This window comes from Salvelinus alpinus, chromosome 2 (assembly GCF_045679555.1).
Source record: "Salvelinus alpinus chromosome 2, SLU_Salpinus.1, whole genome shotgun sequence".
In the NCBI taxonomy this organism is placed as follows: Eukaryota; Metazoa; Chordata; class Actinopteri; order Salmoniformes; family Salmonidae; genus Salvelinus; species Salvelinus alpinus.
Window position 1 is genome coordinate 12,875,939 of NC_092087.1, and position 27,721 is coordinate 12,903,659.

At 47.4% G+C, this 27,721-nt stretch overlaps 2 protein-coding genes across 5 annotated transcripts in view; one reads left to right on the forward strand and one right to left on the reverse strand.

The window, feature by feature from the left end:
• Window positions 1–124: 124 nt before the first annotated feature.
• Window positions 125–10,493, forward strand: ccdc66 (coiled-coil domain containing 66). 3 transcript variants are annotated; one of them, XM_071366980.1, is made up of 19 exons: window positions 125–481; window positions 727–788; window positions 906–931; window positions 1,038–1,417; window positions 1,551–1,662; window positions 1,770–1,876; window positions 3,530–3,660; window positions 3,751–3,858; window positions 3,999–4,130; window positions 4,296–4,519; window positions 4,614–4,698; window positions 4,910–5,071; window positions 5,321–5,486; window positions 7,060–7,179; window positions 7,385–7,621; window positions 7,706–8,069; window positions 8,391–8,611; window positions 8,827–8,948; window positions 9,198–10,493. In XM_071366980.1, exons 2-19 carry the CDS (start codon window positions 786–788, stop codon window positions 9,270–9,272), a joined length of 2,775 nt encoding a protein of 924 aa, XP_071223081.1. In that variant the 5' UTR covers window positions 125–481; window positions 727–785; the 3' UTR covers window positions 9,273–10,493. The 3 variants fall into 3 exon arrangements, with proteins under 3 accessions (XP_071223081.1, XP_071223073.1, XP_071223082.1); XM_071366972.1 differs by having other exon boundaries at window positions 128–481; window positions 1,021–1,417; XM_071366981.1 differs by lacking the exon at window positions 3,751–3,858 and having other exon boundaries at window positions 129–481; window positions 1,021–1,417.
• A 73-nt stretch (window positions 10,494–10,566) lies between these two features.
• Window positions 10,567–27,721, reverse strand: part of LOC139554042 (protein TASOR-like) — a 28,138-nt gene continuing 10,983 nt past the window's right edge. For both annotated transcript variants that reach the window (XM_071366960.1, XM_071366952.1), the window contains exons 11-23: window positions 25,909–26,012; window positions 25,746–25,818; window positions 25,401–25,669; window positions 22,203–22,770; window positions 21,649–21,962; window positions 21,347–21,476; window positions 17,443–20,018; window positions 17,150–17,272; window positions 16,060–16,219; window positions 15,695–15,803; window positions 13,286–13,464; window positions 13,019–13,174; window positions 10,567–12,760 (exon numbers count right to left, since the gene is read on the reverse strand). In XM_071366960.1, the coding sequence (XP_071223061.1) occupies window positions 11,538–12,760; window positions 13,019–13,174; window positions 13,286–13,464; window positions 15,695–15,803; window positions 16,060–16,219; window positions 17,150–17,272; window positions 17,443–20,018; window positions 21,347–21,476; window positions 21,649–21,962; window positions 22,203–22,770; window positions 25,401–25,669; window positions 25,746–25,818; window positions 25,909–26,012 (5,984 nt within the window). In that variant the 3' untranslated portion in view covers window positions 10,567–11,537. The remainder of the gene's footprint in view (window positions 12,761–13,018; window positions 13,175–13,285; window positions 13,465–15,694; window positions 15,804–16,059; window positions 16,220–17,149; window positions 17,273–17,442; window positions 20,019–21,346; window positions 21,477–21,648; window positions 21,963–22,202; window positions 22,771–25,400; window positions 25,670–25,745; window positions 25,819–25,908; window positions 26,013–27,721) is intronic.

The following is a 27,721-nucleotide window of genomic DNA, read 5'->3' on the forward strand; positions in this document are numbered from 1 at the left end:
AAATAAGCCTAACGTAATAAGACACTATCTCATAGACCATGCAATTTTTAAAAATCTCATTCGGACATATTTTGGGCGGGGTAAATCCTCTCGCTTCGCCTCTTCCTCGCTTGTCCCGTATACCATCTAGCCAAAACCCGAGTTTAAGCACAGGGGTTTACCACCGTAATGTCGGAAACGTAAAGTTAACCTATTTAGCAAGACGTATTCTGATTCGCTGATCAATACAAACCTGTGAGTGATAAGCCAATCATTTATGTTCTCATTGGTCGTTGACAGCAACCAACATACACAATCAGAGCTATTAGAAAAGGATCTCTGACACAATAAACATATCAAGAGATCAATGTTGAGCTAGCAGTTTGGGGAAACTGGACAATTATTACCTAGCAATGTTTCTCACCAAATAACTTTGCTAACCAAGATTTATGTATATCGTTCAGCCAGTTCAATGACAACTGTCAGCTAAAATGAATCTGGGGTGAGTCATGATTGTTCCTTTCACCAGTCGTGTTTAAAGTTAGCTAGCTTAGCTAACGTTAACTAGCGAGCTTTGCAGTTGGTGACGTTAGCTAGATAGTTAGTTGAAGCTGTAAACCAGCCATCAAAGTTTGGAAAGATAATTTGGCTAACATAACACTAATGTTAGATCTATATCTGCCTTATGTAGCAAGCTAGCTACCTAACGTTAGATCTATAGCTATTACCTTTTGTTTTGGTGAACAGGGATGGTCTGATGTTCGAACTTGAAAATGGAAAGCCCAGGCTAATTCTAACCAATCATCATGGTAGGTATCATACCGTTCAGTTAAACTTTAAGATATCATTATACATTACCATGTGCTTCAAAGGAATCAAAGCCGATTTTAATTTGAGTTGTCATTTATGTTTTGCCATGATTGTAGGTGTCGATACGAAGAATCCAAATAAGGTAAGAGAGTTATCTGCTATCTAACAACCTTAAATGCATGAACTAACTTTCCTTGTCGTTTTACTTACCTTTTTATGATTTAATGTTAGATACTCTCTCGAACCAGACCACAAAATGCTCTCAACTCAAAGAAGTTTCCTGAACCAGTATCCGAGGAGCCTCTGAGAGTACAGAGGAAACGTGCAGAGAGGAGGAAGGCAGTCCCTATTACCCACACTGTGCCAGTCAAGAATGACACTCCAATGGTTGCATCCAATCATACAAAACCGAAGGCCAAGGGCAGCACTGACCACAATACCAAAGTCTTGGCCAAAGTGTCTTCAGCTAAAGGACATGGGCAGATAGCCACTGATAGACCTCCAAAGTCCACTGTGAAGGACAGCTTGGTGTGTTTGACCAATGAGCAGCTCCAACAGATCCTCAGCACAATCAACAACTCAACCATTCTCTCACAGGATCAGGATGTACACAGCCAGCCTCAAACAGGTTAGAGTGAGATGTTTACAATAATCCCAATTCAAGTGCAATTGGCTCTGTTAAATGAACTTGATGATGAAATTGAAGATGTACCACTACCATCTATGATGCATGTAGCTAACAGTGTCTGCATATTCCCAAGGAAATGAAGGGAACTCTAAAGAGGATTGCCTGTTGAATGGAACGGGGAGAGAAGGAAGTGCTGCACATGTTAGTGGGAATGGAAACTCACAGGGAAAAAGGGAGGATGAAAGGTAATCTACTAGGAGCACATTGTAGCCTATTTGACCACTTGACAGACCTCTAAAATGTAAAATCGCAATTATGTTATATTTAACATACTTTCTTTTCTACTGGACAGGTGGGTGATTTGTCGTCAACCGTCTGGCCTGTTCAGTTCTCTGGGAGAAAGCGAGATGGACAAAGAAGCATTGGAGGCCAAGAGGACACAATGGAGGAAAGAACTAGGTACCAACTAGTGATGGGTGAAATTGATCCAGTTACATATCAGGATATTATTTTTGACAATATAGTGTATCGTTTTGACAATCGCAATATTATTTTTGAGCTAGTTGGCTGTACCTGCACCAAAAAATACATGCACTAAGTATTTTTTCTTCATAGCTTGTTCTCCATCTTTTTAAAAATGGAACCAATTTGTTTTCAGCACTTTTATTTCCATAACTCGGGCTTCCGAGTGGCACAGCCATCTAAGGCACTGCATCTCAGTGCAAGAGGCATCACTACAGTCCCTGGTTCGAATCCAGGCTGTATCACATCCGGCCGTGATTGGGAGTCCCATAGGACGGCGCACAATTGGCCCAGCGTCGTCCGGGTTTGGCAGGGGTAGGCCGTCATTGTAAATAAGAATTTGGTCTTAACTGACTTGCCTAGTTAAATAAAGGTTCAATTAAAAAATAAAAATTCTCATGGCTCTTTTGTCCGTCTGCAGCAGACATATGGTGAGCAATATGTTTGGAACATCGAATCGCAATACATATACACTGAACAAAAATACAAATGCATCATGTGTTGGTTCCATTTTTTTCATGAGCTGAAATAAAAGATCCCAGAAAATGTCCATACGCACAAAAACCTTATTTCTCTTCAATTTTGTGCACAAATTTGTTAACATCCTTTTTAGTGAGCATTTCTCCTTTGCCAAGATAATCCATCCACCTGGACAGTTGTGGCATATCAAGAAGCTGATCAAACGGCATGATCATTACACAATGCACTTTGTGCTGGGGACAATAAAAGGCCACTAAAATGTGCAGTTTTGTCACAGAACACAATGCCACAGATGTTTAAGTTTTGAGGGGGTGTGCAATTGTCATGTTGACTACAGGAATATCCCCCAGGGCTGTTGCCAGAGAATTGACTGTTCATTTCTCTACCAAAAGCCGCCTACAACATTGTTTTAGAGAATGTGGCATCCAACTGGCCCCACAACCGCAGACCATGTGGTATCACTCCAGCGCTGAACCTCCACATCCGGCTTCTTCACCTGCGGGATCGTCGGAGGGGGGTGGAGGGGGGTGCTGAGGAATATTTATTACTGTAAAAAGCCCTTTTGTGGGGAAAAATTCATACAGATTGGGTGGACCTGGCTCCCACATGAGTGGGCCTATGCCCACCCATGACTGCGCCCCTGCCCAGTCATAGATTAGGGCCTAATGAATTTATTTAAATTGACTGATTTCCTTCTATGAAGTGTAACTCAGTAAAATCTTTGAAGTTGTTTCATGTTGCCTTTATATTTTTGTTCAGTATAGAATTGTAAGAAACGCAATACTTATCATGTTGGCACCTAAGTATCGTGATCTAGTATTGTACAGTACCACAGCACACCATACAGCCTTTAAAAAAAAACAATTCGTAACATATCATACAAATTACACATTATTTTACATATTATACAAAATGGATGAGGTATTGCACCATTTTCTGGGACCCGTTTTGGCTCCTGAGCATTACTTTTAAACTACTGGCTTACATTATACAAGACCTCTGGAGCATCAATTTAATTGATTGATTGTTGGTGTCTGGGTATTGTGGTGTGCTACAGCTTATCAGACATTAATGAAGTGATTTGATTGGCTTGCTCTCTGTCTGGTTAAGATGAACAGATGGCTCTGAAGAAACAGCAGAAAGACCTGAGCAGACCAGATGTCACGGCAGACTATGGCCCAAGGGGAAGGGTGACCATCACATCCAAACCTGCTCCTGGAGATGGTCACATACACACCAGGGTAGGCAATGGATATGTTTCTGCAAATAGTTTTCACTGTCAATGTCTAAGAAAATATGTTTGTTGACAAGCTTCTGTGGTCTCTGGCCAGATGCTAGGAGAACCCGGTCGGGAGGACACAGACACACTGTGCTCCACTCAGAGCTACAGCAGTCACAGAGACCTCCCTTCTGCCATCAGATCTGCATTCGTAGTGGGGGTGGAGTACCATTCACTACCATAATGTACAAAACACACATTTACTATTAGAGTTACAGGGAATAGCCACAGGCCATCTCAACTGAAGGTTACAACAGAGTGCTGTTGTAAAGCTGATGTTTTTGTGGTTGTGATGTCCAGGAGGCCACCCCAGTAGAACATGCCTTCAGCGCTCAGAAGAAGGAGCATCATAGGAGGTGGCTGCAGGATCTGGACCGGCAGAGGGAGGAGGACAAGCTGCGACACCGGCAGGAGAAACAGTATCTCAGCCAAGTAACAGGCTGTTTTAATTGTTTAGTTGAATCGGGTTTGTTAGAATCGGGTTTGTTAGTGCCAGGTTAGAATTAAAATGTTTACCCCTGTAGGTTCCCAGGACTTGAATTGAAAGCATTGCTCAATAGTGTGTTTCCACTAATCCACCCCCTCCCTCTCTCCCAGGCTGAGGACCATGAGCGCTGGGCCATGCACTTTGACTCCCCCCAGATGAGAGTCCCTCTCCAGGCCCCCGTGGCTGCACAGAGGGGCGAGTCAGAGCCCCCCAGTCACCAGAGGACCCATTTTGGAGCCTTGTCTGTGGCCTGGGACGGAGCCAGCACCTACGGCGGGGACAGTCTTGGGAGAGCCAGCGTCGACATCACTGGATGCTTCCCACAGAAGGCAACGTAAGCCATCCAGTACAAGAGTTTTCCCCTAACCATCTGATCTGATCGGGAACAATTATTAATTCTATTCTATGATGTATATTTCTTTGTTCAGCCATCTCCGTACCATGACGGCCCTACTGGACCCAGCCCAGATCGAGGAGAGAGAGAGGAAGAGAGTGAAACAGCTGGAGCATCAGGTATGAGTGGGATAACGGTAGAAGACCAAGTCCTTTAATCTAATGTTTAATCTTTAATCTAATGTTTAATGTTCTATGATGGACCCCAGGAATATTATTTGATGTCATGGCGTCAGCTAATGGGGATCCTAATAAAATTCAAATTCTCTTGGCCATTGAGACTCTAAGATGATTGACAGTATTGTGGATTGGTTGTCCCATCCTGTTCCAGCGTGCCATCGAGGCTCAGGTGGAGGAGAGGAGGAGGCAGCGTGAGGCGGAGGAGGCCGTTCGCCTAGCTGTGGAGCAGGAGGAGGAGAGGAGGGTGGTGCAGGAGAGAGAGCTGCTACAGAAACAGTACCAGCTCGACACTCAGAGAAAGAGACATACAGAGGTCAGAGCACACGGATGTTACGCTTCTGAACTTAGAGCTCATTGGGGATCTCTGCCAGTATATCAGCTTTAATGAAAGAGATGACTAGAAATCACAAATTAAGTTCTTTCCATTTGTTTTAGAATTTAGAATTGTATTATAAGTTTTAGCCTACTCCTGTTGTGTTTGTCATGCCAAGCATGCATTACATTAACTGACAACAGACTGTGTTTGTTGGGGTCTTTGTAACACTTGTGGTGGTCCTTGCAGGAGCAGCACAGTCGTAAGCAGGAGGAGCTTTACCTGAGTGTTCAGCGGGCCCAGGAGGAGGCCCTGAAGGACAAGCACCAGCAGAGGATCAGAGAGCTGGCCAGGAAGGGACACGACGTCTCCAAGCTGCAACACTCTCTGGAGGGGGAACCTGGCTCCTCACGGGGTGATTACAGTTACAGGGTGTCCGCAGGGCCTTAAAAATTCTGAAACTCATTTATCTGATTCAAAGGCCTTAATAAGTATTAAAATGTCTTTCCATTCAGTTTTCAAAGGTCTTAAAAAATGCAGCGTAGATGACTACAGTGTTTCCGTTATATTGTGCCGCTGCTTAATTGTTACCACGCGGCAAAAAAATATATATTTTGGTTCTAAAACCATTATTTGGTCAACAGTATTATGCATTAACCTGCTTCCTGCAATGAAAGTATCTGCCCCTGTTTCGCTGCTGGCTCCCTCTCCCCCCTTTACACACGGAGTGAAGAGAGAGATGCATTCTGATAAGCGCAAGTATACTGACAGTTGAGCAACGTTTCGAGAATTGAATTGCAGGAAAAACAACTACCCTTAATGTTGTTAAAAAATAAGATAGTCTCAGCTATAATCTAAATCATTTCTCAAGTGTCAATATAGAGTTAATTACACCTTTTACAAACCGTGTGTAATTGAGATGATGTGCCAGCAGAACGGTGTAGAACAAGCCATTTAAGGTGAATAGGCCTACATCACCTGGTATAGGCCTATCAATGGGACGTTTTTGTAGGACTTTACATTTACTGTAAGGTCAATTGTATGGCTATCTAGAAACAATATCTTTAGTTAGCAATCTAGCAAATGTGTTGTGTTCCCACTTCCTTATGTGTTAAATGATGTAGCTATAGGCTTAGCCCAGGGCTCTCCAACCTGTTTCTGGCGATAGACAGTCCTGTAGGTTTCTGCTCCAACCCTAATCTAGCACACCTGATTCTAATAATTAGCTGGCTGAATGAGGTTCGTTACAACTGGGGTTGGAGTGAAAACCTACAGGAGGGTAGCTCTCCAGGAACGGGTTTGGAAAACCCTGGCCTAGGACAATATGCACCAAAAACATGCAGTTAAATTGATCTCTAAAGAGAAAAACATATCTGACTATTCTGGATCCTATTTTGAAATGTTGCACATCAAAATATCCAACTTTCTCTGAACATGTTAGATGAAATGGTTAACTTCTTTCATGTCTTACTTGGCACTGGGAAAAAGTCAGTCTAGAACCCTCACGCTTAGCTACCTTGCTTCAAAGTATAGCCATTTGATACCTAATTCACTCAATGAGGGAATCATTTTATTAGTCGTTTTGGTTGTAGGCTAATGTATGTTATAATGTTCTAGCATATTGCATCCAAAAGAGCTACGGGGTGTTGAGATTTGTTCCAGATTCTACAAATCAACTGCTCAACAGGAACTTGTTAAACTGACCCTGGTGTGTTTTGTGCAGTGCTGGATCAAAAGCCTGCCCACCCAGTGGCATAGCTCTCCAGGGGAGTTGACCACATGTGCTTTATACAGTAACAGTGTTTTATATTTGACAAAGCTTTCTGGTTTCCTGGACAGGACTATAACTAGTCCTGGACTAAACTTTTTCAATAGATTCTCCATTGAACATGGTGTTCAGTACAGGAGTAGCAGGGCACGGGTAACCCTGGGGTTTTATTCTTGGTATTTGATGAAAGCAAAGCAGGTTTTGATTGTTCTGTCTTTAGTCTTTAACACCAGCTCAGGACCATACCACTACCAGACAGGGACAGGAAGGGAGATGGACACCCTGAGAGAAGAGACTTGCAGCACCACCTCCCTTAGGAAGGACATGGCAGTGAAGACCGGTAACATACATTACACTACTCCTCCTAGCATGTTACAGTTTGGGTGTGGCTAACTGAATTAAGACGTTTTATTTTGAGTGTTTATCTGAATTAGGGTCATGTACCGTGTACTATACAGGCATGTATCTACTACTCACCAAATCCCTGTTGTAAATAGGCATTCTAAAATGCCTCCCTGTGTGGTGTTCTCTCTGTGTCTGCATAGAGGTGAACCCAGCAGTCAGGCCGGGCTGCACGTACACAGTGGAGGCTCTAGGTAATCGAAGCCAGGCGGTGCAGACCCCAGACATCCCTGTAGAGTACAGACCTCCTCCTCCCAACGCCAAGAGGTACAGGTGGGAGGCCAGGAAGGAGGCACAGCTGGCCCAGAGGAACCCTCCTGGCCCCAGGGCGGGGAAGGAGAACATTTGGCTGAACGACCTGGGAGGAGGAGTAGGAGAAGGTGCTGTGTATTGTTTTTTTACTATGTTTATAAGTGAGAAACTAATTTCCTCCTGGGGATTAATAAAGTACAATCTCATCTCAGGTGCAGGAGACCTGTATGAGGCCTTTGCCCGGACAGACCAAGGCCAGGACCAGAGACACAGGGGAGGAGGTCGTAGGCCAGAGTGGAACACTCAGAGACCCAGTAAACCCTATGTCCCAGCATCAGAGCGCTACCCTGCAGGGCTACAACACACCAGGCAGGAGAGCCGCCTGCGCAGGCAGATGGATCTCATGACCATGATGGAGAGGAACACCAGAACCCCTCACCCCCCTGACCCCGAACCTGACCTCAGGCCTGCTGACCCCTCTCCACCACACGCAAACTACCCTGCTAGCACTGCACAGGGCAGGATAAAAAATGGCATCACAGGTGTGACACACGCCATGGCTGTTCACACTGGAAGGTGAGTAGAAGTAAAGGCAGTAGTGTTACATCTGTAGCCTGATTAAATCAGACTGAACACCGTGTTGGAGGTGAAATCATTTTCAACATTCCGTCTGGTTAAACGGGGTTACCACATTCCGTCTGGTTAAACGAGGCTACCACATTCCGTCTGGTTAAACGAGGCTACCACATTCCGTCTGGTTAAACGAGATTACCACATTCCGTCTGGTTAAACGGGGTTACCACATTCCGTCTGGTTAAACGGGGCTACCACTTTCCGTCTGGTTAAACGGGGCTACCACACTGTCAGATGTAACAGCATGATGTCTTGCGCCTCCAGAGTGCCCCCCAGATCCCCTCCAGTTCCTGCTATCAAACACCGCCTTCAGAACCAGTCCCGTGGCTCCCGCCTCCCTACACAGGCCCATGGTTCGCTCCAGGACACAGACCGCTCCCCTCCCCCCTCTGAGTACATCCCCTATCTGAGGACCGACGAGGTGTACCACATGGATCCCCGTGCCCCCATCTCCAGACCCTCCACAAATCCACAGACACACACAGGTCAGAGGTCATTTTCACTTTTCTGAACCATGCTGCGCCTCTGCTCTCAACACCGTAACTTTATCACGTTATTGTGGAGCCAAAGGCAAATGTACAATAATATACAGAGTTATTGTGCATAGGGATCATCTCAGATGTATTCTGGGTATTGTCAGATGTATTCTGGGTATTGTCAGATGTATTTTGTGTATAGCGCTAGTTTCATATTCTGACAGATGGTGTCCAGTGCAGGCCCATTAGCCCTCCCCACCAGAAGGACCCTCTGCTCCACCCAGAGCTGCTTAGGAACACAGAGAGACAGCAGGCCATACTGAAGAGCCTCTCAAAGCTACGGCAGGTATCTGTATTACACCTATGTGTCTATTACACACAGTCACATCTTCAGTCACATTCTCTACCCTTCTCCTCAGTGCGCTCCCGTTCACTCTAAAAGTAAAAAGCCAGTCCATTCCTTTTTAAAGCCACGAGGGGGACTAAATGAGTGTACACTTCAGGGAGATGAGTAGAGAATCTGAAAGTAGGCGGAGGAAAGAACTTTAGTTTCACTTCTTTCATTCCTGCTCACAAGCACTGTGTTTGATTCCAGGGTTTGTTGCAGAAGCAGAAAGAGCTGGAGACAGGACTGAACCCTTTAATGATTGTTACTGAGGACCACCACTGACCTCAACGCGTGACCCACAGCCTCACGTCTAAAGGCACATAGACCTAGTAAACACTCAGGTTGTACAATTGACAAAGGTTTGTGATAGCATTGTTGTGCAGACAAACTGGGATATCCATTGTATCATTGTGTTGAATGTGCTGTATCACCGCAGTGTGCACTAGGCCATTCTGAACTGGAACCTACTTACAGCACTTTACCATTTATTATTGAACCGACATCTTAGTTTGTGAAGAGTATTTAAGTTTGAAGCAAATGTTGTCACTTTACTGACCACATGGGTTTGAAGAGTATTGTAGGTATTATATAGAATGTAATGGCCTGTGTGTGAGTGGCTATGATTGTAGTGTTGGTATTTGTGATCACTTGATATGTAGTGGTGCTTTTGCAGCCATAGAATAGAGTATGACAGTATGAGTCATAATACCCATAGAGCCTAGCGGTCAAACAGGGAAATGGGTCCATACGGGATTTTAGAAACAGTTCAAAAGGGCTGTGTTTCGTGTAGTCGTACCCTGGCGTGACGTTTTGATAACCATGTAAAGCTCTCAGACAAGGACTTTATCAATATATTCTCCTGTATTTACCCCCCAAAATGAAATGCTAATTAGCTGCCATAAGAGCCATGATGATCTGGACCAGACTGCCCAAGTAAGAATCTTTGGTTAACTGTTAGCTAAAAGTAGTAATGAATAAATTGGCTACATTTGGACAATTCTGTGAACTGCCTTGAATTGACAATACCGGTTAGCAAAAAAGTGTGAGCAGGAGCTTGGGAATATATTAAATAATTTTTATATCACAATAGAATCACATGATATAAAATGATGATGATGGTAAATGTATAAGACACTGTAACTGGTAATATGTTCCAAGTCAGAGCGATTTGTCTACCTTGATGCTAACTAGCTTCTTTTTTTTTTTAAGTCCCCTTGTCCAAGAGAGATTTACAGTTAAACGTCATGGCAGGGTAAACCTACACAAAACACAGCCCTTATTTGAAGTGTTTCTGAAATCTCCTATGGGGAAAAAGGAACAGTGGAAAAAACGATTGGAACCACTTTGTTTGAAATAGGTTTTATGGGTATTCTGACACTTCCACTGTGAGGCTCTGTTACTAGTTTATTTACAAGCTTTTGAAGGGACTTTCATCTAATGACCATGTGTATCAATTGTTATTTAAAATGTACTGTGTGAATAAAAGTATTTTTAAATATACAATTATGTAAAGGTAAATTTGTTAATGTTCGGATTAAGTCAGTGCTAGTAGAAATAGTTTGACAAAACAGAGCCATAGTTTTGACAAGCATGTTTTAATACAAACAAAGTTGTACAAAATAACATTAAGATAAAACCACTGGTTTTCTGTACAAGGCCACATGGCTACAGTATACTTCTTTACAAAACCAAAAAAGGTACAAGGATATTAACTTGGGCCTAGATTCAATCAGATCAAGCGTAGCATAGCGGATGGTTTTGGTGGTGTTGAAGGTCAAACTGAGGCATCAAATTGGTGAGCAGCTGCTCTTGCGATAATTGTCACTCAGCCACACCTGGGCCACTCCCATTAGACGTTCAGAATGAGGAAGTGTAGGCTATATAGAAATAATGAGGCTCTAATTGAACAATCCTGAAACTAAATAATGAGGGTCTCTATCATCTAACGGACATATAATGTAGACTACATCTCACTGTTCAAACTTAATGCAACACCGTTCAGCCAACGGTAATGTCCACTAGGTATAATGCCAGGAGCCGCTAGTGGATTTGACAGCTCTGCTGTTCCCTCTCCGACACCGCCGAAACAACCGCTACGCAGATGTCGGCTAAAGCGGATCTGATTGAATACAGCCCCTAAACAAACAAGTAAAATAACAAAAAGTTTTTCCTAGAAAATACAAATATAATTGTTTGGTTTGACAAGATCTGACAGGTTAGTGAGTAGTAGTATCATCAGCAGGTAGCACCAGCCAGGCCACAGCTGGCTTTACCATCTGGTGGGGGGAAAAAGTGATTTCCTGTCAAGTGAAGTGCTTCTTTAGGATCATAAATGAAGATTCACTAGTGGGGACAGGAGGGTTCAGTAAGAAATGTAATGTGTAAAACAGATTTGACTATTGGTCAAGTAGGTAGTCGTTGCTCTCTATCCATTGGGGCACAGCAGAAAACAAAAATGAACATCCAGGTATATCCTCCCTGTTTCACTCAGTGTTTTCAGGTTGATACCTACTGAACATAACTCGTGTTTGTTCACTAGACCGTTCGTCACCGCTTCCAAGGGCCATTCCCACGCCCCTGGTTAGCAGTCTGGTTACTACCCCAGGGGTGATGAGGGTTCCCCATCAGTCGTGGAGGGAAGGTGTGGCGCCCCAGCCCCATGTTTTGCTGCTGAAGGCCCCATAGACAGGACTCTGACACCCCTGCCTGGCCCATCCTAGCCCAGCCAATGGCATTAGGCATCAATGGTCTAATACCCCCCTGTCCTGCAGGTCCTTCCAGCCTATTCAACATGGGCCGTTGGAATATGCTCATGCCATGGTTGTGCAGATTGAGGTTACTGTTAAGGAACAGTGTATTAGGCATGGGTAACAAGCCGTTTCTCTGCTGCTGTCTGGCTGCCTGTGCCAGTCTGTCTGTAGCTGCCGCTATGTAATCCCCACCACCAACTGGCCGGGGGGCTGCTGCCCTGGGACCCGGAGGACCGGGGAGGGGGCTGCTAGGGGCTTTGTCAGTCATTCCTCCTCCCCCCTGGAGGCTGCCTTCTACTGGGCTGGGTTTAGTGTTCTCCCCCTGGGACCTTGGAGGCTCAGGACCTGGGGGGTCGTTAGTGTTGCTGGGTGTGGCCCCTGACTCCCCATGGCCCTCAGTGACAATGCCAGCTAGAGGACCCTGGTGGCTGCTGAAAGCGTTCAGTCTGCCCTGGGAGCCACACAAAGACATGTCACTGGTTACCTCAGCACCACCAGTTACACTCAGACCCAGCTTAGAGTGGAGGGAGGAGAGGGTAGCTTCTTTAGCCTGCCGTGTGGGGGTCAGTCCCACTTCCTTCTGGATCCCAGCAGGGGACTGGCTGGAGCGGAGAGGGACAGGACCAAGGAGAGAGACAGGGGAAGGGGTGAAACCAGGGGTATGAGTGAGGAGACCAGGCGTGAGGAAACCAACTCCAGAGTCCCCTAGACCCCCTGGTGAGTCTGTACCCAGGCCAGGAATCCTTGGTCCTGGTGGGGACTCTGGTCTCTCCCCATCCACCTCTGGAGGTGCCATCTGTGAGCGAGCAGCCTTATCAGCCTTGAACTGAGAGATGGCTTCCTTCAGGGCCTGGAAGTTGAGCTCCATGGGTGTCCCCGCGTCAGGAACAAGCTGGTCGGGAAGGGGAGGAAGGAAGTCATCCTCGTTCAGCGGAGTGGACAGGCGGTCCACCAGGCGATCTGGGGAGGAGGGGGAGTCCAGAAGGATCGGTTCCTCCAGCACACGCTTTTCCTCTCGGACTGTGGATGGAAAATACAAAAGGTTAACAGTGTTATGGGTCAATTGGAATAAACATTGGGAAGGGCAGAATTGTTCTGTGCTCTAGAGATCCTGTTTAGATGCCTCTTGTTACCCTCAAACAATATGATCCTGTGATATGCTATTGGCCAACAGCATTGCCTGACCATGTGACCTGACCAGAACAAACTCTGGGCCCTAGTTACAGGCTATGGTCGGTGGAAAAACTCCCGTTCCTAAATATGACCCATATTAACTACCTGTGGTAGCTCCAGCTATGAGGTCTACTGAGGTAGACCGCTTGTCTCTGATGTCATGGAAACCAACTAGGCCACCGAAATTGTGCATGATGTCGTTGATGTTGGCGATGACGATGCCAGTACTGGAGTAGTGGGAAAACATCTCGAAGTGGCTCTCTGGAACAGCAAAACAAAGAGAAGCGTTAGGTTAGCGTGTGTGTGTTACCTGTGTCGTTGCTGAATGTGCTGTACCTGCAGCTTGTTCAAAGTCTAGGTTGTGTGTGTTACCTGTGAGGAAGATGATGTGTCGTTGCTGAATGTGCTGTGCCTGCAGCTTGAGAAGACAGTCCAGATCGGGGGCGGGGCGAGATGGAGCGTCACACTCATGGTATGGGAGGAACTCCACAATGTTTTTCTTCTGGTACGTGGTCAGCAGGTTCAAGATCTTCCTGGCTTCACTTTTAAACCTGATGAGGACAAAGATGAGGAGAATGAGTTTAATCAAACCTGAGAAGTTAAACAAATCCCTATTTTCCCCTGTCACTTTGAACAGAATTTCTACTTATTGCATTTAAGGCCAATCAGCAGTTGAAACAAAGTGTCCTCCCGCCACTGTTTTGGGAAAAAGCTGAGGGATGGGCCTAGAGAAATGTTATCACTCAAATTCATAGATAGGTCTGAACATCCATGACATCAACATTATTGTTTTAACCAGGTTGAGGCTACCCAGTTTGCATTTATTTTGTTTACAAACATTGAAGTAAAACAAACTTATATTTTAGGTTCTGATGGGGTACGTCAGTTGAACTAAGCTCATTCGGCATTTAAGTTATATTCTTCCAAGAATCAATGGGTATACAGTGGGGAGAACAAGTATTTGATACACTGCTGATTTTGCAGGTTTTCCTACTTACAAAGCATGTAGAGGTCTGTAATTTTTATCATAGGTACACTTCAACTGTGAGAGACGGAATCTAAAACAAAAATCCAGAAAATCACATTGTATGATTTTTAAGTAATTAATTTGCATTTTATTGCATGACATAAGTATTTGATCACCTACCAACCAGTAAGAATTCCGGCTCTCACAGACCTGTTAGTTTTTCTTTAAGAAGCCCTCCTGTTCTCCACTCATTACCTGTATTAACTGCACCTGTTTGAACTCGTTACCTGTATAAAAGACACCTGTCCACACACTCAATCAAACAGACTCCAACCTCTCCACAATGGCCAAGACCAGAGAGCTGTGTAAGGACATCAGGGGTAAAATTGTAGACCTGCACAAGGCTGGGATGGGCTACAGGACAATAGGCAAGCAGCTTGGTGAGAAGGCAACAACTGTTGGCGCAATTATTAGAAAATGGAAGAAGTTGAAGATGACAGTCAATCACCCTCGGTCTGGGGCTCCATGCAAGATCTCACCTCGTGGTGCATCAATGATCATGAGGAAGGTGAGGGATCAGCCCAGAACTACACGGCAGGACCTGGTCAATGACCTGAAGAGAGCTGGGACCACAGTCTCAAAGAAAACCATTAGTAACACACTACGCCGTCATGGATTAAAATCCTGCAGCGCATGCAAGGTCCCCCTGCTCAAGCCAGCGCATGTCCAGGCCCGTCTGAAGTTTGCCAATGACCATCTGGATGATCCAGAGGAGGAATGGGAGAAGATCATGTGGTCTGATGAGACAAAAATAGAGCTTTTTGGTCTAAACTCCACTCGCCCTGTTTGGAGGAAGAAGAAGGATGAGTACAACCCCAAGAACACCATCCCAACCGTGAAGCATGGAGGTAGAAACATCATTCTCTGGGGATGCTTTTCTGCAAAGGGGACAGGATGACTGCACCGTATTGAGGGGAGGATGGATGGGGCCATGTATCGCGAGATCTTGGCCAACAACCTCCTTCCCTCAGTAAGAGGATTGAAGATGGGTCGTGACTGGGTCTTCCAGCATGACAACGACCCGAAACATACAGCCAGGGCAACTAAGGAGTGGCTCCGTAAGAAGCATCTCAAGGTCCTGGAGTGGCCTAGCTAGTCTCCAGACCTGAACCCAATAGAAAATCTTTGGAGGGAGCTGAAAGTCCATATTGCCCAGCGACAGCCCCGAAACCTAAAGGATCTGGAGAAGGTCTGTATGGAGGAGTGGGCCAAAAAACCCTGCTGCAGTGTGTGCAAACCTGGTCAAGAACTACAGGAAACGTATGATCTCTGTAATTGCAAACCAAGGTTTCTGTACCAAATATGAAGTTCTCCTTTTCTGATGTATCAAATACTTATGTCATGCAATAAAATGCAAATTAATTACTTAAAAATCATACAATGTGATTTTCTGGATTTTTGTTTTAGATTCCGTCTCTCACAGTTGAAGTGTACCTATGATAAAAATTACAGACCTCTACATGCTTTGTAAGTAGTAAAACCTGCAAAATCGGCAGTGTATCAAATACTTGTTCTCCCCACTGTATATAATTAATTTATAGTCCAAAAATGTATGCAGCAACTGCTGATTGCCCCTTTAAGTCATTCTGGATAAGTGCGTCCTCTGCTTAATGACAAATGTAGTTAAATCTTAGTTTAGAGTTTTGCGCATACTAGTTTCACTAACGCAACAAAAACTGCCTTCCAGTTTGTTCATAATATAATGATTTTATGCTGGAGCTATTGAACGTTGACCATTTCAAAAGCACCATTACCTGGACTGTTCCTTGAGTTTCTTCTGGGTCTTCCAGTGGACCCTCCACCTCCACAGGCTCTCTGCTGAGTTCTGTTGGTCCAGGAACATCAGAATCACCCGCAGACGCTCTACAACAACATGTCACTCAGTTACTGAATGTAAAAACCCCTGCTGGTCAACAATAAAACAACAGGTGGTTGGGGCCATGTACCAGTCCCAGACACACGTTGTGAGTGTCCACTTGGCTCAACGTCTACCCAAAAGTATTAGTGCAAGCCTGCGGTCTTCTGAGTCCCCTTAACCTTTGTGGTTTTCTTCACGTTAGTATGCTGCTGTTGAGCCGCTGTTGTCACAACAGCTGTCCCACTAAAACTCAAGACTCACCGTGCGTGATGTAGTCAGAGTTGAGGACAAACTCGTCTGAGACAACGAATCCCCCAGAGACAAACAGCTCGTTGTAGGTGTGGTTCTTCACATCGTCCAGACTGTCTACTCCAGCGAAGATCACCGACGGCTGCCTCTTCAACCGCACCAGCGCCGGGATCTGACCAACATAACGCCACCTTATTAGAGCGGAACGGCCTTGACACTTTATTAAGAACACCTTAGAGCCGTTACTGATGTTACGACCTGATGTTACGACCTGCCGTTACTGATGTTATGACCTGCCGTTACTGATGTTATAACCTGCCGTTACTGATGTTATAACCTGCCGTTACTGATGTTACGACCTGATGTTACGACCTGATGTTATGACCTGCCGTTACTGATGTTATAACCTGCCGTTACTGATGTTACGACCTGATGTTACGACCTGATGTTATGACCTGCCGTTACTGATGTTATGACCTGCCGTTACTGATGATATGACCTGCCGTTACTGATGATATGACCTGCCGTTCCTGATGTTATGACCTGCCGTTCCTGATGTTATGACCTGCCGTTACTGATGTTATGACCTGCCGTTACTGATGTTATGACCTGCCGTTACTGATGTTATGACCTGCCGTTACTGATGTTATGACCTGCCGTTACTGATGTTATGACCTGCCGTTACTGATGTTATGACCTGCCGTTACTGATGTTATGACCTGCCGTTACTGATGTTATGACCTGCCGTTACTGATGTTATGACCTGCCGTTACTGATGTTATGACCTGCCGTTCCTGATGTTATGACCTGCCGTTACTGATGTTATGACCTGCCGTTACTGATGTTATGACCTGCCGTTACTGATGTTATGACCTGATGTTACAGCCTGCCGTTACTGATGTTATGACCTGCCGTTACGGATGTTACGACCTGCCGTTACTGATGTTATGACCTGGCAATGGCAGAACAGTAGGTCAACTTTCTTTCATTAAACCAAAGATGCCAAGCATGTTAGTTACCAGGTCCATGTTCAGAAAGGCACAATGTTGTGTGATATATATTACATAGAAATATCATGATATTTAATATTTTTGTAGTGTACCTTGTGAATGTGCGCTGCAATGTCCTTGTTCTGGATGAGAACCATTAGTTTGTCCATCCGGTTCTCTCTCTCCAGGAAACTCACAGGACTGCGTTCTACGTTACCCAACCTCTGGAGGTACTCCTAGTGGGATGAGAGAAACAAGGTCAGTTTCATACATTGACACTACTACAATACATACACATTTAAACATGGAGAGAGATCTTGGTGTGTATTTATAAAGCTCACCCCAGACACCATTAAATCATTCAAATGTATTTCTCTTTTTACATGATCAGTTGCTTTACAATAACCTTGATGTGATGGGAGACCTCCCTCTCCCTCTCCTGTGTGTGGATGTAGAACTGGACAGAATTCTTCTGGACATCCTTTATAATCTCCACCAGGTTACTGAACAACTCAGGCTTCAGCTGGCTGATCAGACTACTGATGGCTGATGGGGAGGCGGGACCTGGCCCTGGGACAGGCTCTACCACTGGCCCGCCCACCCCTGACAAACTGTCAATCATCTGAGTGTGAGGAGGAGGTGGAGCCTCCACGGTGTCTGCTGAAACCGGCTGATCCACCATTACGACATCGTCTTTTGATTCAAACATGGCACTTGTTTGCGGCGTGCACTTTGCTCGTAGCCCTCGGACATCCAACTCAGTGTTCTGTGTTGTGGTTGTCCACTTATTTGCTTTTGACATATCACTTGGCTTGCAGGTTCCCAGTCTCCCGCCTGAGTCAGGGTTCTGTGTTGAAGTTGTCCATTGACTGTCCAGTGGTTGGAGGGGCAGGGGGGCTAGACTGGAGCTGAGTTGAGGTAGTGCCGTCTGTGTCTGGGGTGGGTTGTTGTAGAGAGTAGGAGAATAGGCCGTGCCGGGAAACGATGAAGAGGGAATCATTGTGCTATTATTATTATTACTATTAAAATGAGACACAGGTAGAGAACTGTAAGAGTTTGAGCTATCAGGACCAGGGGCAAACAGGCCAGGAGAGTGACGACTTGGGACAGACTGAGACACAGCAAGGCCAGGAGCAGGAGAGAAGCGGTGGCTGGGGACAGACTGAGACACAGCAAGGCCAGGAGCAGGAGAGAAGCGGTGGCTGGGGACAGACTGAGACACAGCAAGGCTAAGGCCAGGAGCAGGAGAGAGACGATTTGGGACAGACTGAGACACAGCAAGGCCAGGAGCAGGGGCAGGAGAGAGGCGGTGGCTGGGTACAGGCTGAGACACAGCAAGGCCAGGAGCAGGAGAGAAGCGGTGGCTGGGGACAGGCTGAGACACAGCAAGGCCAGGAGCAGGGGCAGGAGAGAGGCGGTGGCTGGGGACAGGCTGAGACACAGCAAGGCCAGGAGCAGGAGAGAAGTGGTGGCTGGGGACAGGCTGAGACACAGCAAGGCCAGGAGCAGGGGAGAAGCGGTGGCTGGGGACAGACTGAGACACAGCAAGGCCAGGAGCAGGAGAGAAGCGGTGGCTGGGGACAGACTGAGACACAGCAAGGCCAGGAGCAGGAGAGAAGCGGTGGCTGGGGACAGACTGAGACACAGCAAGGCCAGGAGCAGGGGCAGGAGAGAGGCGGTGGCTGGGGACAGGCTGAGACACAGGGCCACAGAAAGAATGGTTCCAGTATGTAGTGGTAGGAGGAGAGTGGTTAGCATGGTGGCGGTTAGTGATAGATGAGACCAGGGCAGGGTGGGTGGCTAACGTGCTGGGAATCCATTGGTCCTGTACGTCTATGATGGTGCCCATGCGGTCTCGGAGCGAGGTGACGTAGGCCTGCATGGGAGGCGACGAGTTGTAGAAGGAGACGTACTCTGAGAAGTGCAGGAGCGGATGCACCGGGAGCTGCTGTGAAGCATTCTGGGTATGGAGAAGCGATGAGCTGTAGTGGACACTCTCTCTGAGCAGGAGGATCTGCATCTCTGTGGAGAAGTCACTGAACTGCTGGTCCAGGATACTTTCCACTCCGGTCAGAACGGCTCTCTGGACAGGAGGATTTTGAATGGGAGGAGGATTCTGGATGGGAGGAATGGAGGAGGATGGTCTGGGTGACACCTGCCCTGTCTGTTTCAACTCTGTCTCCACATGTTCGTTCTCTTCCTCCACTAATTCCCCTTCCTCCAGCTGCTCTTCCACCCCATCTAGCACTTCCATCAGGTCTTCCTCATCCTTCTCATCTCCCTCCTCCACTTCCTCTGTCACCGGTTCCTCATCCACCACTTCCATCACATCTTCCTTCTCCTCTTTCACTTCCTCCATCACCTGTTCCTCTACCTCTTTAACCTCCTCCTCCTGTTCAACCTCCATTGTGTTTGGGTCTTCAGCTGCCACAACTGTTGGTATATATTTTCCTGTACTGCCTTCAGCTTGTTCCTGACCAGCCTCTATGGGGCTAGGGTTAGTATGGGTTGGTTCTTCAGCTGGCCCTGGCTCAGGGGAGGGGGATGGGCTGCTGCTTTTCTCTGGGAGGCTGGTGCTCTCTGGAGTAACAGGGACCAGAAGGAGGCTCTGGTTTGTCTCGTCTGTGGTTGTCTTTTCGTTGTTGGTTATTTCTGTGGGGTCACAGGGGGTTTCAGCTAATTGCTCATCATCCTCTATGGGACTGGGGTAGGGACTGGAGCAGGGACTAGGGTAGGGACTGGGGTAGGGACTGGGACAGGGACTGGGCTCTAGGGGAGGACTGGGGCTGGGCTCTGGGGGCTCCTCTAGGGGAGGACTGGGGCTAGGCTCTGGGGGCTCCTCTAGGGTAGGGGTGACGTTTCTTTCCCTTCGCTCCGGAACACAGTGGGGGTAGCTGCTGGTTGCCATGGGGATCTGGGGTACGAAGCGCGGGTCCTGAGGGTTGTCCTTCTCTCTCTGGCAGTACTTCTTCCACTTCAGCCCTACACAGGAGGAAAATGTATTAGTAAATATCATAATAGTTTCACATATCAGCTTCTCACAGAAATGTAAATAAGTATTTCTTTATACATATAAAAAAGAAATGCCCCCCATCTTAAGTCTTCCTGGTATTTTCTTATTGTGGTACGTGAGTGATGGTGCAGAGAAAGTAGGATAGTCAGATTCGCTGCTAGCTACTGCTCCTCACAGGTAGCCTATGGAAGAGTGACTGCACCAGCGGCCCATCAGACGGCGACAGGTTTAGTGGCCCATCAGACGGCGACAGGTCTAGCGGCCCATCAGACGGCGACAGGTCTAGCGGCCCATCAGACGGCGACAGGTCTAGCGGCCCATCAGACGGCGACAGGTCTAGCGGCCCATCAGACGGCGACAGGTTTAGCGGCCCATCAGACGGCGACAGGTCTAGCGGCCCATCAGACGGCGACAGGTCTAGCGGCCCATCAGACGGCGACAGGTCTAGCGGCCCATCAGACGGCGACAGGTCTAGCGGCCCATCAGACGGCGACAGGTCTAGCGGCCCATCAGACGGCGACAGGTTTAGAATTTACTTTCTGTATCTATAGATAGCTAACGCCAGAGTCTTACGGAGTTTGAATTCAAAATATCCCAAAATAGTATTTTGACTGACTTCGTATCATTTTAGGCCAGCCTACTCTGTAGTTTGTTGCTATAATAACGTCAGTGGTGTAGCCTATATGACAATCACATTTGGCAATATACTATTTGTAATTTAGGCCTAATGAGCTTAACACAGATTTTAGATTTCATTTGATTGAAAATAAGTCGCTATTATAGGCCATTTGATAGGCTACAATAAACGCAGACAAAGGTTGAGCCGATGCCCGTGCCCGTTACGGGCGGATCCGGATTGGTTGGGAAGGTCATCGAGCATGTGGCGAAAGAGGAAGGTCGAGGGCAATCACAGGACCTTCCTTTCCTCCGAAGAGGTCGACCTTGTGTAAGTGATGTCACATGAACCTGGTATCTCCAAGCAGAGCTGGTCTGAGGCTTGCCTATATAGAGCTGCCATGATCCCATACTGTACATGCCCGAGAAACACCAAGTCTGTTCTACATAGCATACGCTGCATGTACAAACCATTAGGAACACCTTCCTAATATTGAGTTGCACCCCCTTTTGCCCTCAGGACAGGCTCAATTGTTGTATCTCCGCATGTGACAGGCTTGGATGTAGAGGGGCCTGGGGAAGAGCTGCGCATTGCAAGACTCTGGATTATCCAACCAGGCTTGGTCATGCTCGACCCCCCCCCGTCAGGCAATACAGAGGGAACGTGATAGTCCATCCTTACCTGTAATGGGGATGAGGACCCATGGAATCTGCTCCTCCCCCTGACATTGCGAGTGCGATCTCCTGGGCATTTCACCATTGGAACTGGGGCTGAAGCCTTCCAGACTGCTCATACTGCCTGCTGCCTGCTCCTACAGAGAGACACATGATAATACAATGGCATGTACACATAGGACACACCCATATTGCACTTGGATTTACAGTAATTGAATTCATACCGATAGCTCCTAAGTAATTAAGTAATTGGAAGCATATCAGAGAAGGGGATATCCTCTTTGAAGTGATGCCAGGTGAGTTCAGTACCTCCAAGTAGTCAGCCTTGTCCTGCAGGCCCCCAGAAGGTCGTTTCCTCAGGTCAATGTCCTGATTGGGCGGCAGACCGAGCTTGATCATCCTATCAAAAAGCAGAGCTTCAGTTTGCTCCGCCCCCTCTCTTGACCCTCCCCCTCTGCCCTCAGAACCCTGTGGCTGTTGCCCTGCAGCGTTCTTCAGGCTGGTTAACATTTTCAGTAACTTGACAGCAGCCTCTGATCCATCTCTCCTCAGGTCCACATCTCTCAGACCCACACTGTGGAGCATCAGAGAGGACAGACAGGACGGGTTCTGGCCCCCTTCAGCTAGAGGGAGGAAGTGAGAGAACAGAAAATAGATTGGGATCAACTCAAGATGTAATGTATCCGTTTTGGTAGGAGTCAGGAAGTTGTCCACCTGAGAGCCTAGACCGACGAGAAGTTTGATATCAACATGCTTTAATTATGACCATTTGACCCGTCAAGGGAAAACTCATGGACCCATGTTATAGTGCCACAGTATTGAAGCAATTCAAAGGCACCACCCCTCAGTAAGGCCTACCATACCTGGTCTGCTGTCCACTCTGCCCCTCTCCTGTGAGGCCTTTTTCAGGTACTTCAGAGTCCTCTCTGCAGTCTCCCTCTCCAGCTTCCTCTTCAGCCCACGGGGGTCCAACAGGCCTGCCCCCTCCTTCGCTCCTCCCTGCGCCTCTCCTCTCTTCCTCACATCCCCCTCTGCATTCTTCCGACACTTCAGTATCAAGTTGATCAGCTCCTTCACCTTCTGAGGGTTGGAGTCGGTGCGAGACTGAAACGGAGAGAGGTTCACCTGGACCGCCGGAGGCTGGGCAGCAGTGGGACCATTAGGCTTGACCTCTGACCCTACCACTGGCTTGTCCCCGCTGGCCCTTCTACCACCCTCCCAATCAGTCACAGGGCTGATGTCATCAGGCACGACACAGTAACTCTCCATCATCTCCTTGGCTCGGGCCACGGGCATGGTGTAGAGGTTAGGGCTGTAGACGTAGGAGCGCAGGTAGCCCTCCATGTTGAGCTTGTGGTGTTTTGGAGCCGGGAACAGCTTCCCCCGGTCATCCAGCTTGGTGTCGTACTCAGTCATGGGAACGTGGCGGAGCTAGAGAGGAGAGATGATGCAGTACTTTACCGTCTGCTTGCATGGAAAATCATTAGCTCTATGTCATACAGAAAGGTTGACAGTATAACAAACCCAATAGATCATCAATGACATGCACCTTATGGCTGGCTTTAGACGATATGGGGAAAACTTTGACTCCAGACAGAAATCTACTTAAAACAAATATATTTAAGGAAGCACCAGTGAATCGATCTATATAAAAAAAAAAAGCAGATGCTAAACTACAGGACTGTTTTTCTATCACAGACTGGAATATGTTCCGGGATTCTTCCGATGGCATTCAGTCACTGGCTTCATCAATGAATGCATCGATGACGTCGTCTGCACAGTGACCGTACGTACATACCCCAACCAGAATCCATGGATTACAGGCAACATCCGCACTGAGTTAAAGGGTATAGATGCCGCTTTCAAGGAGCGGGACTCTAACCCAGAAGCTTATAAGAAATCCCGCTCTGCCTTTCGACGAACCATCAAACAGGCGAAGCGTCAATACAGGACTAAGATCAAATCGTACTACACCGGCTCCGACGCTCGTAGGATGTGGAAGGGCTTGCAAACTATTACAGACTACAAAAGGAAGCACAGCCGAGTGCTGCCCAGTGGCACGAGCATACCAGACGAGCTAAATAACTACTATGCTTGCTTCAAGTAACACTGAAACATGCATGAGAGCACCAGCTGTTCTGGACGACTGTGTGATCACGCTCTCTGCAGCCGATGTGAGTAAGACCGGTAAACAGGTCAACATTCACAAAGCCGCCGGGCCAGACGGATTTCCAGGACGTGTACTCCAAGCATGCGCTGACCAACTGGCAAGTGTCTTCACTGACATTTTCATCCTCTCCTTCTGAGTCTGTAATACCAACATGTTACATGTTACAAGCAGACCACCATAGTCCCTGTGCCCAAGAACACTAAGGTAACCTGCCTAAATAACTACCGACCCGTAGCACTCACGTCTGTAGCCATGAAATGCTTTGAAAGGCTGGTCATGGCTCACATCAACACCATCATCCCAAAAACCCTAGACCCACTCCAATTTGCATACCGCACCAATAGATCCACAGATGATGCAATCTCTATTGCACTCCACACTGCCCTTTCCCAACTGGACAAAAGGAACACCTAGGATAGGATAAAGTAATCCTTCTAACCCCCCCCCCCCCCCTTAAAAGAGTTAGATGCACTATTGTAAAGTGGTTGTTCCACTGGATATCATAAGGTGAATGCACCAATTTGTAAGTCGCTCTGGATAAGAGCGTCTGCTAAATGACTTAAATGTAAAATGTATATGAGAATACTGTTCATTGACTACAGCTCAGCACCATAGTGCCCTCAAAGCTCATCACTAAACTAAGGACCCAGAGACCTGACCGTGTGGTGCAATGACAACAACCTCTCCCTCAATGTGATCAAGACAAAGGAGATGATTGTGGACTACAGGAAATTCTCATCGATGGGGCTGTAGTGGAGCAGGTTGAGAGCTTCAAGTTCCTTGGCGTCCACATCCCCAACAAACTAACATGGTCCAAACACACCAAGACAGTCGTGAAGAGGGCACGACAAAACCTATTCCCCCTCAGGAGACTGAAAAGATTTGGTCTGGGTCCTCAGATCCTCAAAATGTTCTACAGCTGCACCATCGAGAGCATCCTGACTGGTTGCATCGCTGCCTGGTATGACAACTGTTCAGCCTCCGACACCAAGGCACTACAGAGGGTAGTGCGTACGGCCCAGTACATCAATAGGGCAAAGCTTCCTGCCATCCAGGACCTCTATACCAGGCGGTGTCAGAGGAATGCCCTGACAATTGTCAAAGACTCCAGCCACCCTAGTCATAGACTGTTCTCTCTGCTACCACACAGCAAGCGGTACCGGAGCGCCAAGTCTAGGTCCAACAGGCTTCTAAACAGCTTCTACCCCCAAGTCATAAGACTCCTGAACAGCTAATCAAATGGCTACCCAGACTACTTGCATTGCCTGCCTGCCTGCCCCCCCCCCCCCCCACACGCTGCTGCTACTCTGTTATTATCTATGCATTACCACTTTAATAACTCTACCTATATGTACATAATTACCTCAACGCCGGTGCCCCATGTACATTGACTCTGTACCGGTAACCCCTATATATATCCTCGCTATTGTTATTTACTGCTGCTCTTTTCTTATCTTACTTTTTTTGTGTTGCTATTTTCTTAACTGCATTGTTGGTTAAGGGCTTGTAAGTAAGCATATCACATTTCACTGTATTCGGCGCATGTGTGGTATATGGCCAATATACCATGGCTAAGGGCTGTTCTGATGCGCAACGCGGAGTTCCTGGATACCACCCTTAGCCGTGTTATATTGACCATATACCACAAACCCGAGGTGCCTTATTGCTATTATAAACTGGTTACCAAAGTAATTAGAGCAGTAAAAATAAATGTTTTGTCATACCCATGGTATGCGGTCTGATATACCATGGCTGTCAGCCAATCAGCATTCAGGGCTCGAACCACCCAGTTTATAATGTCCAATATACCACGGGTTTCAGCCAATCAGCATCCAGGACGCAAACTACCTGGTTTATAATAGCATATTATTATCATGTCACGCATTTATACCTTTCCATCATGAAGTCCACTTAGGTAGTCCCTGGCCTGGTGCTCGACCCCGGCCGAGAGGTCAGCAGGTGGGTTGCAGCGCACCTTGACCAGGGCATGATGCAGGGCCGGGACAAAGCTTTTAAGCTTGGGCATCACAGTGTCACGGGAGAATGACGACTGCAAAGGCTCCTGGGTAGCTGGACAATTTGTACTGTATTTTGTCACATCCCTCGACTCTTGAAAAACGAAGAGTGCTTGAAGGCCTCTTTTCCACCCATCTCTTCTTTCTGAAAAACACAATCATTACTAGAGCAATTACATTCTTCACAGTTTTAGCACATAAGACTTTATACTCTGACCTACCAGTTGGAGCAGCCATCTGAACTGAAGACAGGAGGAAGAGGAATCCTTTGTCAGCCAACGCGTGGACAAGCACCTGCACATAGAAGAGGTGTTAGAACAGGCCGGGAGCAAAAGCCTGCAATCCCAGTGGCTCTCCAGGAGGAGGTGCTGGACCTGGACCTACCAGTCTCTGTGTCTCCAGGCCTTGTAGCAGTGCTGCCAGACGGTCACCTGACTTGCTCTTCTCCACTACCTCCAGCAGACTGCAGTAGGTTCCATTCTTCAACACTACAATACCAACACACAGACATTACAGAAGAGACGTTAGAAGCCCTGTGAATAGCAGCGGGTCTTCTTCAAAATTGCTGGTTGGTTATGGCAGGAACAGCAGAGTATTCAAGACACATGACAATTCCATTGTGAAATCTAAACCACACAATTAGAAAGACAACCGGTACCGATGTTGTACAACATGGGGCGGCAGGTAGCCTAGTGGTTAGAGGGTAGGGGCGGCAGGTAGCCTAGTGGTTAGAGGGTAGGGGCGGCAGGTAGCCTAGTGGTTAGAGGGTAGGGGCGGCAGGTAGCCTAGTGGTTAGAGGGTAGGGGCGGCAGGTAGCCTAGTGGTTAGAGGGTAGGGACGGCAGGTAGCCTAGTGGTTAGAGGGTAGGGGCGGCAGGTAGCCTAGTGGTTAGAGGGTAGGGGCGGCAGGTAGCCTAGTGGTTAGAGGGTAGGGGCGGCAGGTAGCCTAGTGGTTAGAGGGTAGGGGCGGCAGGTAGCCTAGTGGTTAGAGGGTAGGGGCGGCAGGTAGCCTAGTGGTTAGAGGGTAGGGGCGGCAGGTAGCCTAGTGGTTAGAGGGTAGGGGCGGCAGGTAGCCTAGTGGTTAGAGGGTAGGGGCGGCAGGTAGCCTAGTGGTTAGAGGGTAGGGGCGGCAGGTAGCCTAGTGGTTAGAGGGTAGGGGCGGCAGGTAGCCTAGTGGTTAGAGGGTAGGGGCGGCAGGTAGCCTAGTGGTTAGAGGGTAGGGGCGGCAGGTAGCCTAGTGGTTAGAGGGTAGGGGCGGCAGGTAGCCTAGTGGCTAGAGGGTAGGGGCGGCAGGTAGCCTAGTGGTTAGAGGGTAGGGGCGGCAGGTAGCCTAGTGGTTAGAGGGTAGGGGCGGCAGGTAGCCTAGTGGTTAGAGGGTAGGGGCGGCAGGTAGCCTAGTGGTTAGAGGGTAGGGGCGGCAGGTAGCCTAGTGGTTAGAGGGTAGGGGCGGCAGGTAGCCTAGTGGTTAGAGGGTAGGGGCGGCAGGTAGCCTAGTGGTTAGAGGGTAGGGGCGGCAGGTAGCCTAGTGGTTAGAGGGTAGGGGCGGCAGGTAGCCTAGTGGTTAGAGGGTAGGGGCGGCAGGTAGCCTAGTGGTTAGAGGGTAGGGGCGGCAGGTAGCCTAGTGGTTAGAGGGTAGGGGCGGCAGGTAGCCTAGTGGTTAGAGGGTTAGACTTGCAACCGAAAGTGCAAGATCGAATCCCAGAGCTGACATGGTAAAAATCTGTCATTCTGCCCCTGAACAAGGCAGTTAACCCACTGTTCCTAGGCCGTCATTGTAAATACGAATTTGTTCTTAACTGACTTGCCTGGTTAAATAAAGGTAAAATAAAATAAAAACATGGAGGCATAGATCAGTTTGCACTCTAACTTTTCACTAAACATAATGTACACTACCGGTCAAACGTTTGGGGTCACTTAGAAATGTCCTTGTTTTCCATGAAAACATACATGAAATGAGTTGCAAAATGAATAGGAAATATAGTCAAGACATTGATTTAAATAAGTGTCTTTCAAAGAATCCTCCATTTGCAGCAACTATAGCCTTGCAGACCTTTGGCATTCTAGTTGGCAATTTGTTGAGGTAATCTGAAGAGATTTCACCCCATGCTTCCTGAAGCACCTCCCACAAGTTGGATTGGCTTGATGGGCACTTCTTACTTACCATACGGTCAAGCTGCCCCCACAAAAGCTCAATAGGT